The sequence below is a fragment of the Mixophyes fleayi genome, chromosome 6 (assembly GCF_038048845.1).
Source record: "Mixophyes fleayi isolate aMixFle1 chromosome 6, aMixFle1.hap1, whole genome shotgun sequence".
Lineage (NCBI taxonomy): Eukaryota > Metazoa > Chordata > Amphibia > Anura > Limnodynastidae > Mixophyes > Mixophyes fleayi.
The window spans coordinates 35,856,800-35,869,190 of record NC_134407.1 but is presented as its reverse complement, the minus strand read 5'-3'; the positions used below and the strand labels follow the sequence as shown (position 1 = coordinate 35,869,190).

The window sequence follows — 12,391 nt, the reverse complement described above, 5'->3', positions numbered from 1 at the left end:
CTATCTTTACACACCATACAACCTTTACACCATTCAAGTAAGATAATATAATATATATATATATATATATATATATATATATATATATATATATATATATATATATATATATATGTGTGTATATATTATATACACACAATTGGATCAGGTCACATGGCAAAGTAATTTGCTTCACTATGTTGTCTTATTTCAACATTTTCAAATCGTGTGTAAGGCATGTTATCTCTATGAATATAATTTACTTTAAAGATGCATTGTTTTATTTAACTTTCACTAATGCCTAGTCTGATCCATTATCCAACCAGAAATGACCATTGACTAAACAAAAAGAAAAACACAGCACATAACTGCTGCAAAAATATGGACAGGAACATAAGCAAACTGTCTTTAAAAGCAGGGATTCAATGAAAAAATTATTATGTTCCCAACAAAAGACATATAGATAAATATCAAAATAAGCCTATCAAAATACAATTTATAATTTCTTTAATTTAATAGATTATTTTGCGGTTTTTATTAGAAATTAATAGAGATATTATGCTTGCCTGTTTATGATGACCCTACATATAAAAGTTTATAACTATAAACTTCTTTAAATAATAGCTTTATAAAGAGTGAGTTGTGATGCTATTGTTAATAAATCAGTATATCAGTGTTGATATTAGGAAAGCTTGCATATCATAAGGAATAATTCATACCACTGTAACTTATTCCAGATATTAGAAGTCAGCCATAATTTCTGTGACATGTATAAAAAGCCTTCTGCCTATATCCTATAATCATCAACTATTTATATAGTGCCACTAATTCTGCAGCATTGTACAGAAAACTCACTCACCTCAGTCCCTGCTCCATTGGAGCCTAGTCTAAAATCCCTAACAATCAATTTTATAGCAGCCAATGAACCTACTAGTATGTTTGGTTTTTTTTTGGAGTGTGGGAGGGAACCGAAGCAACCTGAAGAAACCCACATAAACCCGAGGAGAACATACAAACTCCACACAGATAAGGAAATGGTTGGGAATCGAACTCATGACCTCAGTGCTGTGAGGCAGAAGTTCTAACCACTATGTTTCCCCCAACCTATGCATTTATAGAGTCACAGAACTCTTAGGTGACTTCCAATACCCATAGCATTCATCTTACAGTACGTATAACAGCATGGAGTGTCTTATGTTGTCTTTGAAGAATATTTAACCAAATATCTTCATGAACAGCTAGTGACACTGACATCTGGGAGATGTAAGGAGTAATACCATGTATAGTAAGGAGTAGGAACACCGTTAAAACAAAAACAAAACGATGCAAAGGGCAATTACTTTTAATAGTACACAACATACTGCATTAGTTCGTTCTGAGAATCTTCATTTCGTTTTTCATCTGCCATCATTTAACCCCTTCAGTGCTAAGGATCAAGGGGTTAATGTGCTAGAGACGGGATTAACTTGATATTGTGAGCGGTTATTTCTGCCTCCCACTATGCACCCCCCCTCCTCTTTCCCTTTTCTTTTTTCTGTACCCCTTCTCTTTTACTACAAAACAATCTAATATAAAATAATAAGATACATAAGAGAAAAAAAAAGAAAAAAAAAAAAAAAAAGATGGGGAGTGAGGATGACATGGCACTCAACCCCTGCACTACGTGGGGGATGGCTGAGGGCACTAAACATAAAGTGAGTCCCCATCTTTCAAAAGATTTGGCCCCTGATCATGTGTTGTGAATGTGATAACTAAAGATATCCAAAGATGGGAAAGGAGTGGTGTAATGTCCAGATCTCCTACACCCTGGCTCTTAGAAATTATGGGCACCCTTTATTTGAAAGAGGATAGCCCCCTCTTTCTAATTATATTCCCCCTTAGTAGTTATTGTCTAGTGATCGCCAGACAATATCACCCTACACTACAGAAAGAGTTAAGAAGTCCAGAGATGTGGGATTATAGTGAACAAATCTCCCCCATTGTGGCTTCAATAAAGTCTGGGGTAGAGTCATTTGAAAGAAGAGAGTCCCCTCTTTCAATGATGTGGCCCCTTAATAGATATTGTTTGGTGATCACTAGACCGTAACACCCTACACTACAGAAAACACTAAGCAGCCCAGGGATGGGGAGAGGTGTTATCATGCCCAGATCTCCTACCTCCAGGCTCTGAGATATTCTAGGCCCTCTTAGTAGTTAATCCTTGTTGATGTTGACCACCATACATTAAGTGGGGGATTATAATTAACATAACCGATCCTGACTTCAATAAATTCAGAGGTATCCTCATTTGATGTGGTATGTTGTCTACTATTCAAAATGATGGGACATGTTGGGCTCCCCATATTATTACTGCACAATGTATGCATTTCATTCAAACTAACAAATACAAGTGCATTATCATTTTCAAGTGCAGATTTTATTATAAAAACCTGTGTGTAAAATCCTGCTTTTTGCCGTTTTGGAAAGGTGGATCAATGCCAAAGCAAGAACCACAAGTATCTATTGGTGGTGTTGAGAAAAATTACATGCACACACCCATTTTCACTTTCTTGAAATTTCAATAAAATAAAAAACAAAACAAAAACACACCTTTTGGCAATCTGGGTACATTTTCTTTGCTTATACCCCCTGACACAAACTAATTTTCTGTAAATGCAAAGCCCAATGAAAAAACAAGGTATAATTTGTGTAGGTACCGCATAAATTATTGATATCAATGTTGCAACAAAGATACTCGGGATGTCACAATGAAAACTTTCCTGGGTCTCCATGTTTAAGGTATACAGCACCTATGAAGTCAGACCTTTCCCTTCATAGATGCTGCATTCTTTAAAAATGGAGACTGAGGAAGGTCTTTGACATCGTGAGTACACTTTTTGCTACATAGGCTAGGGTTTCACCTACAGGAGATGCCTTGATGTTTGCAGGTGAGCTTACCCAAATATAGCTAAATTGTGCACAATGTATCCTACTTATGTGTATGCTGACATATAGTGATATATATAATGTTTGTTGCAGAGCATTGGACTATCTTGTGTTTTCATATACACAGTGGTCTTAATTATCCTGGCTGCACTTTCTCAAATAATTTTATTTACTTGTACATATTTCATTAATTTAAAAAGGAGTGCACCTTGGTTTCACTAATTCTCAATACTGGTGTTGGAATGTGACCAAACCGAAGCGTGCAGCGGCAAACGGGTTGACACAGTATGTTGAAATGAACCAAAAAGTGGAAAAATATTATAAGTAAAGATACAATGCCTAATATGTGGAATAAAATAAAATATAGGTTGAACCATGCAAAATATTTAATTGTATGAGACCTCTAAACCCTTTTTTTGGTATGTATGTGTACAGTACGTAATGTCCATGTATAGTTTAGTAATTGAGGAGTGCAGTGTAAATTGCAGCTGAACAATAAGCACAATATATTGTTATCCTTTTATTTGCCATGAAGCTCTGCGCCACTTTGGTTAATCAGTTGCATGTGTTACTTTTGTCAATGAAGAGGGTATGCAATTTTGATTGGTCAATTGTAGCGGTTAGACTGAATTGACCAATCACTGTACTGTGTGTGGCCTTCAAAGACACTGCTATGCACAAATTGTAAACAAGACAAATGATGACCCTATTCCCATTTGTATTGGGTCATTGTTTGCTATGTGGACCATCTATGCAGAACGTCACAAGCTCGTAGCTTGGTCTGGTGTCTGAACAGTGGGATTCGACCTAACCAGACATTCACCAATTCTGTCAAACAGCTAGATCGCAAAATGCGTGAGGAATTTAGACTGTCTAAATACTCTTCAATACAGTCAACAAAAGAAGCATCACAACTAAATGTGATTAGAAGCAGTGTCATTTTTAACAAAAAATCCAGTGTTCAATTGCCAATATTTTAAAATATGTGTTTTTTTTTATATATATCACAATTGAATAAGTCTTATACTTTGTTAGTTTAAAGATGTAAGACTTGTAAGATAGTAAGTTTTCAAGATCAAAATATCTTTTTGGTAGTTTAACATGTGAATTACTAGTAGTGCACAGGAGTGACATAAAAAAGTTGGGAAACGTATGAGATGATTAATGTTTTGTGTTGTCCGACACAAAAACGATGATATTACAACGCAATAAAAGAGCCCACAAACAGATTTTTAAAAAATCTGTACATATTCTTTTGCTAAAAACTTAATAAAAACCTTTTAAGTTAAAAAAAAATAAAAAATCTGAAAATAAAATATAAAATGATCCTTCACTACTGATATTACAAATAGACATGTACAAAGAAAAATGTTTTAAAGGTGTTTTGTTTCTCATGTGATAATAACATTTGTAATCCATTGATTTTGTTTACGCTAAAAACTTTTAATGGCCCATACAAGATTCTACACCACTTGAGAAGTAAAATATACAAACACCGAAGACAAAAAATAAAAATAGAAAAAATAATTTAAATAATAAGAAAAAAAAAAAAATCTTCCATGTTTACTGGGGTAAAAACATACATTATATTTCACTATGAGGTTTTAAGTCAGTCATTCTCATGAAAGAAAATAACCCTATTCCCGCTCACCACTTCAGGAATATTTGCGAGTTCTGGGATTTTCCAACCGTAATCACGTCGGAAAGCAGCGAGTGTGGAAATTGTTCTTTTGCGCTTACAGCAAAGCAACAGACATTCTGGCAAAAACATTTAAATAATCTGTGACTGGCAAAGTCTTTGTTTCCTACATTGCAACAGTTTGTTAAAAATGATCTCTGTCACTGACACAGGAGTGTGCAAGCTCCCAGCTACGCAATAAGCAGCAAACCCCTGTAGCAATGAAGGAGTTAAAAGTTAAAATAAAAAGATCTTCAGGTAGCAGCACTTAAGTCGTCCGGTGTGCAGATTGGGGCGGGCTGCTCCCAGCTGTCTGACCACATTATTTCCAGACAACCGGTCTTTCGTTTTCATCAAACACTGGTCAAGTAAATGTTTATTTTCCCCGACAGTCACAGGTGATTCAGTTACCATAGTTTTCAAATAAGTCCTGCATTAGATAACAGGAGAGCATGGTTAGAATGACAGGGAAACAGAATTAGCCAAAATAATAATCAATGCACTTATTTCTGAATAAAACTTTAATCTATAATATCTAAGCACAGTTTAAAGGGTACATTTGGATTAAATAAATATATTTCCTTGTGATGCGTAAACTTACTACACATTTTATTATCTTTTCTACAAAAATCACACTCCATAACTTGGATTCATCTTGCTAACACACTAACTTACAGGACAACTGAATGGCGGTATCTGGGGTTGGGACTAGTGTTTCAGATTGAAAGTGCTATATTAGTACAGGACTGGGTAATATCTTGTATAGAACACAAACCTGGTAGTAAAGTTTATCCACAATACATTGCTTGACAAGCATAAGCAAACACAAATTTCAAATGAATTATTTTTAACCAACACTTTAAAACTAGTTGTTTATTTTTCCATATTTCCAGCCTACTTTAATTTATTGGCCGGAGCTTTCCAGAAGTGAACTGTTCTGTCCTGTTACTTGCCTTCTATTTATTTTACAAACTTTTATATCATCCAGGATAGGGGCTTTGTAGGTCACAGTGAACAGGTATGAGTCCCTGCATACAGCCGGATAGGTATATCTGACCATATCCTCTTTCAGAGGAGCTGTGTCTACTCCCTTACTCTCTCAGCCAGACTTCACTCAGTGCCCTGGACTATTACGGCGAGATGCTAACCAGCACTACCTAACCTGAGCTTCTCACCTACCATCCATTGGCCAGCAGCACACAGAAGGAGGGGCTTGGCCAGGCATGGTCCAGAAGTTCTCTTCTTGGCAACATTAAGCGCAACATTTAAAACCGCCCACACTACAGGGGCATCAACAAAACCTGTGCGTCCACAGAAATGCTTTTGGTCCTTGCACTATGGGCACTTTTGTTCTAAGAGAACGGATTTTTTTTTCGTACACAACACAACCACTTTGTGGATCTGTCCAAAGCCCAAAACAGAATTGTTGTATCCAAGGAAAACAAAAATCTACGACTGGTAGAAATACTTAAGGACTTTTGTGAAGAATAGAAGGAAGCCAGAGAGACAAGGCGATACATTTAATGAAAGTTGCAGAAAGGCATGTACACACCAATCAATGAAAGTCGCCTGACGGTGAAAAACTCAATAAAAAGACTTTGAAGAGAAAGCGAGAACAAACCTGTATGAGTCTAACAGACACAACAGTTAGCTCTGCTTAGGACTGCTCATGTTTCTTTGTTATGTGACATTCTAAGACTAAGTAACATAGAACTTCACTGACTGGGCAGATGCATCTTTACACATAGTACCCGCTATGTATCAGTGGCAGAACCATCATTGGTGCAGCAGGTGCCGTGCACCAGGGCCCATGTAGATAATGGGGCCTGCTGCATGGCATATGCAGAGGAGCGGGGGCCCCGGTTCCCTCCTCCCTGCACTGGGGGCCCACAGCAGGCTAGTTCTGCCTCTGCTTGTGTATATAATCTAGTGACACCCAGGTGCTAGAAATAAAGCCACTTAAAACTCTTAATTTGCTTGCTACATAGCAGCAGTTTACACAATGCTCCTGTCACATGAACACAGACACAATCTATAAACACTGCCAGCAAAATTCATAGAGCTCATCAGTGCTGGTTTGTTGGCACTTTGTACTCGGAAGCTTTATTTGTATGCACAGAGAAGAGAGTGTAAACACCGAGTACAAGAGGCAGGAGTACAACTTGCCTATATTGAAAAGACAACACACACATAAAAATGGCTTGGCTAATAAAATGTGCCATATTAAAAAACATTTGTAAGTTCCCTTCAAATAAAATTATGGGTGCACTGAATTCAGGACACAGGATACTGAATAGTAACGGCTTTTTAGTAACATCTGACCTTCCCCTGAGGTTATCAGTATGCATAATTATTGTGTTCAGGAGCCAATATTACATATATGGAGATGGAGCCAAAATGAGAAAATCTTCCTTTGTATTCGGTATTTGACAAGATGTAAGATTCTGTATACACCAAGATACAGCCAAAAGAATAAGCGTAGTGAGAAATCAAACTTGGATTCAGGACTAGAGAAGTGGATTAGGCAGTTCTGAAAAACTAGGACAGCGTCAGGGACAATTGTTTAAAACCTGGGATTGTCCCTGGTAATTTTGGGCACCTGTTGACATATTGTGGATAATGTGGATGAGGTGTCAGAACAACAATGTAAGATATGCTTTCCTACAGAGAGAATAACTTAACTATACACCTGGTTACATGAGCATACAGGTTACATCGCATGTAAGCAAGTCTTACCTTTGTAATAGTGAGCTAGTACCTAGTGTTGTTTATCTGGAGATGTAAGTGTATGTTCTAGATGGAGAACGGGAGGACTCCGCATGTGCAGACGGGTCATTTAGAAAGTCCCAGATGAGGATAGTGTCGTCATGAGAACTGCTGACTATCTGGAACTCGTCAAACTGTAGGCGAAAAACTCTCCCTGAATGCTCCTGGCGAAAAGGAAGACAAGCTTGTAACACCATATACAGACGAAACCGTTAAATAAAGCTTTATACCCTATATTACTTGTAACAGAATGTGTGTATTTAATAAAAGAGTGTGGTTAGTGTATTAAAAAACGTTTTTCTTTTTCAACTTGCACTTTATTTGATTGGATTTTAGGTGGTGCAGTGGTTAGCACTGCTGCTTCGTATAACCTAGGGTCTTGGGGTTTTGAATCCGGACTAATCGGTCGTAGTGTGCACCTCTATGTAGCTATAGTAGGGAAATTAGAATGTAGGCACCACTGCGACAGAGACGGATGTGACTGAGCAACACTCTCCGTACAGCACTCCATAGTATGTTGGCGCTACATAAAGAATAAATAATAATAAAATAGTTAGAGGCATTAAAGCCCGCACAGAATAGAACACTTGTGTTATTTGAATGTTTATACTGTTTTCCATGTAACAAGTGTCAAATGATAAGATACATTAGTAATTTTATAAGGTTATAACCAGAGGGAGTTTTTGCCCCTCTTTTTAAAAAACCTTTTTTTATACTCAAGCCTAATCCAAGAGCGTGAAAAATTAGGTGTCCTTATTTTACACATCTAACTGGTGCTATGTTTCAAAGCTAAAACAAAAGAATATCACAACAGTTTATGAGTATTTGTTTTATCTTGTGAAGAGTAGGACATTCTGAGCACACCTTAAGCAGCAAATCATGCGCTCCAAAATCCCAACCAAAAATTGCCAAAGATGTTAATGAAGCATTTCTTGACTTCTGTTTTTGACAGTGTGTGTGTGAAGAGCTGATTTAGAACTGTAAATAATGTATTAAAACGGTCTTCATCTAACACTCCAGTAATTATTTTGCAATCAAGACAATGGTTAACAAAAAAATAATTATAGATTTCTAAGAATATTCAAAATAAATATATAGCAGTTGATGTCGTTTTTTTAATTACAAATAATTAATGCCACATATCACAAAGGTTTTAGTGTAAATCCCATATAAGCTTTACATGTGTATGTTCTTGTTGTCTACTTCAAAGCTTTCACAATATACTTTTTTTTTTTTTTTTTTTTACACATTGGCAGAGAATAGAGATCACAAAAACATAAAAACAAAAACCAGTTTTGCTGTGGGATTTTTTGTTTTTTTTATTTATTTGTGCTAGCTCTATTAGTATTTTTAAATAATGTTGGTGGCAGATCTGTCTGATAAACACAAAATTATCTTCAAATCTCTCATTACACAAAAATCTTCAGTACATTATATGCTGTAAAACAAGGTCCTAACATTATCACATTGATTCAGGCAGACATTGTAATGTCTTATAGACTTCAAAGTGAAGACAAATGAGCCTGCAATCAACAGCCATGAACTATGAACCTTCTCCTACTGCTTGCAATTTGAAGAGAAGCTATAGGAGGCTATTCCATTCCTGGTACTAAGCCAAGAGTCATTTTGGACGGCCATAATGGTAGCTATGTAAATTCTGATCTCCTGTGGTCACAGCCAAACACAAACCACAGCTCCGAACCTGTTAAGTGTGCTTCTATTTAACAGGCCGCAATGAAATTTTGCCAAGAGGGAAAATAATGGTGTCTGGATGAGGCGGCAATTACACAGATCTTGTTTCACATCAACTTCAGAAACAAATTAGGAGGTTTGAGCTTAGTACCAGTTACTAAAATATTAGAAACAAAGCTTTGTAGCAGTCTGTTTCTGACACGATATCTCGCTAATCTGTTTTTCTGTACAATAAAAAGGATAAGTTGGAGGGGTTTCATTATCATATTAAAAAAACATAGGAATAGGAAATCCCTTTAGAGTAAGGTTGTGCACCGGCCACTTTTAGTGTTTTGGGTTTTGGGTTCTGATTAGCTTGAGGTTTTGGGTTCTGATTTGTTTTGCCAAAACATCCGACGAAAGGTTTTGGTTCTGATTTATTTTTAAAAAAAAGCATAAAAAGTGCTAAAAACCAGTTTTGTATTTTTTTTTCACTCCTACGCTATTATTAACCTCAATAACATTCAATAACAAATCATTTCCACTAATTTCCAGTCTATTCTGAACACCTCACAATATTGTTTTTAGGCCAAAAGGTTGCACCGAGGTAGCTTGAGCACATAATGCCCAAAAAAGAGGTACAAGATGGAATTGTTCTGGGCCCTCCCTCCCACCCCTCGCGAGATTCGACGCGAGACTTGGACGCCAGAGCCTCGTTTTCAATTTTTTGCCCGCCGGAAATATCCGAACAGTGCTCGGATCCCGTTCGGATCCGCACTGTTCGGGTGGGCTCGGATTAGCGGAATCCGAGCACGCTCATCTCTACTTTAGAACAGCACAATGAAGTTAGAATTATCTTTGGGCAGCACGGTTGCTAAGTGGTTAGCACTTCTGCCTTACAGCACTGGGGTCATGAGTTCAATTCCCGTCCATGGCCTTATATGTGTGGAGTTTGTATGTCCTCCCCGTGTTTGCGTGGGTTTCCGCCCACTCTCCAAAAACATACTGGTAGGTTAATTGACCGATAACAAATTGACCCTAGTCTGAGTGTGTATATTAGGGAATTTAGACTGTAAGCTCCAATGGGGCAGGGACTGATCTGAATGAGTTCTCTGTACAGCGCTGCGGAATCAGTGGCGCTAGATAAATAAACAGTGATGATGATGATGATGATCTTTACTCTTTGGGTGAGATTTAATTGCCGGCGACATGGCACATGTGTACATTGCCGGCAATTATGGTAGGAATCTCCGCTCATTTTTGAGCAGAAGTTTCTGTAAAACCTCCACCGCGAGGCGTCTCGTGGACGTTCCGGAGACACCTCACGTTTAATTGAATCTCCCCCTCTGGGAGGTGAGCCAGTGTTTATGAGAAAGCAGCCACTGTCCCAATGATGTCGTTCGTGAATCGATAGGCTATAATGTCAATATTAGTAGACTACAATACTTATAAATACTGTATCAGACACACAAAACGGCAGCCTCTACTAGCCGTAGACATGTATTTTCAGCCTGTAGCCCGTAAATAGCAATTATGACTAATAAATCATAAAATTCAGGTCAGTTCGACCAAAGAAGGTATGAATATTCTTTGACACAGTGAATTTTAGGATTAAAAGCTCCGTTAAAACAATATGAAAATTACTTCATTCTATATATGGAAATATGAAAATGTTTAGTTTTTATTTCATATTTTATGACCAATCACAAAACCACTTGTTGCCTGTAAAATATTCAAAGCACTCCTGAATTCTTAAATAATCAAACCATTGCTCTGTTATCCCAGCGTGTTTTAATGCCTACATGCTTTTGAGGAACAAACACAACAAATCTTTGTATAGTTACCACAAGTGTCCGCAGACAAAGTGTCCCAGCGGGAGCGCGAGGATCTAAAGCAGCCACAAGGTCCCACACTTTAATTTTCCTGCAAGCCAAAGAGTAAGTTATAGATTGCTAGCAATGGTAAGAGACCATGTAATAAAAACAGCACAGTTCTCAACAAATTAAATTGTGAAATACAGAATATCATACTGCGTACAGCACAATACACAACGACTAATGGGAATTTTTTAGAATGTGTTTGATATTGGTGAATTAAGAGATCATGTTATTGCAGAGATTAGCTGGGTCATCTTGGCTAATGTCAAATTATAGATGTGACTGTGCACAAAGAATGCTCCTCATATCGATAGGCATAAAGTACAAATTAGAATATCTTCTGCCTGTGTGAGCAATTGTATTTTTTGAGATCTAAGATACTACAAGGAGAATATACACTTTTCTCTAGGAATTCTATTTTTAAGGATATTTTCCGGGGGATTATAACTTTAGCCAACAGGGACCATGTCGTGAACATAGAGAACTTACAGTTATTTATAAGGGTTAACCCATCACATAACTGTGGGTAATAAGGGATAAATCATAACTGCAGTGTAAATATGTTATATCAAATGAATCTATTGATAAGTTCAGCTACTAAAGTGTAAAATGTGAAGACAGAAAGTCTGTTGTACGCGTATTTGCACATTCCAGTGTGAAAAGATATGAGTGTCACCTATGGCAGCTTCAAAGAACTCTTGCTGTGAGATAAATCCTGACACAAGTTAGTTTTTGGACACCTGAATAGAGTTTGTGGGGCTGGTCACAGCTGGACATCCTTGCAGCCCAAGGCAGCATTTTGAAGGTCTATATAGAAATATGAGCTTCAAAAGGAAAATGTCTTCATAGTTCATATTTTGGGAAATCCAGGTGTCTCCATACTGAGGAGCAGAAATCACACCAGCGTTGTGAATGACAGGTACAGGTGGTATCCGGGAACAGCTAAATTGACATATCTTTGGAAAAGGTATATAACATTGTCCATCTTTGATACCAAACATGATGAAATTTTGACAAAGTCATAAGGCATTTATTAATAATAAAATTGGGTCTGTGTGACGCTCCACAGAAAAGTTAGGTCACATAGTAGAATTGAGTAGTAAATGAGACAACATACAAATGGTGATTGAAAGAGTCTCACAGGCCACAACCCCCCGGGGTTAGGAAGAGGTGTGGAAGTGTCTTTAAAAAGCTGAAACCAGTTACAGCAGATTGTCAGACTTTTTGGTTAATCAATTCACCTTGATAAGCTGTCCATCTTTCAAGCCAATGTCCCTTGGCCAGAAAAGGCATTTCACGTAAGTGCTACTCTGAATGTAACCCCTTCTATTTTAAACTGTTTTGCTTGTTATGTCAATTATATATTTGCTCATTTTTTATATCTGTATGCCCTGTACTTTTGCATATTAAATCTATAATTTAATAAGTTGTGTCCTTGATACTCTAACAAATTCATTAGCCTGTTAAGAATATAGCTCAGCCAAGTTAACCCTTT

At 37.1% G+C, this 12,391-nt stretch overlaps 1 protein-coding gene across 3 annotated transcripts in view; it reads right to left on the bottom strand.

Annotated features, from left to right (window-relative positions):
* Positions 1-4,308: 4,308 nt before the first annotated feature.
* The window catches only part of BTRC (beta-transducin repeat containing E3 ubiquitin protein ligase), a 133,979-nt gene continuing 125,896 nt past the window's right edge, over positions 4,309-12,391 (bottom strand). For all 3 annotated transcript variants that reach the window (XM_075216270.1, XM_075216272.1, XM_075216271.1), the window contains 3 exons: positions 10,864-10,942; positions 7,319-7,512; positions 4,309-5,012 (listed from right to left, as the gene is read on the bottom strand). In XM_075216270.1, coding sequence (XP_075072371.1) covers positions 7,351-7,512; positions 10,864-10,942 — 241 coding nt within the window. In that variant the 3' untranslated portion in view covers positions 4,309-5,012; positions 7,319-7,350. The remainder of the gene's footprint in view (positions 5,013-7,318; positions 7,513-10,863; positions 10,943-12,391) is intronic.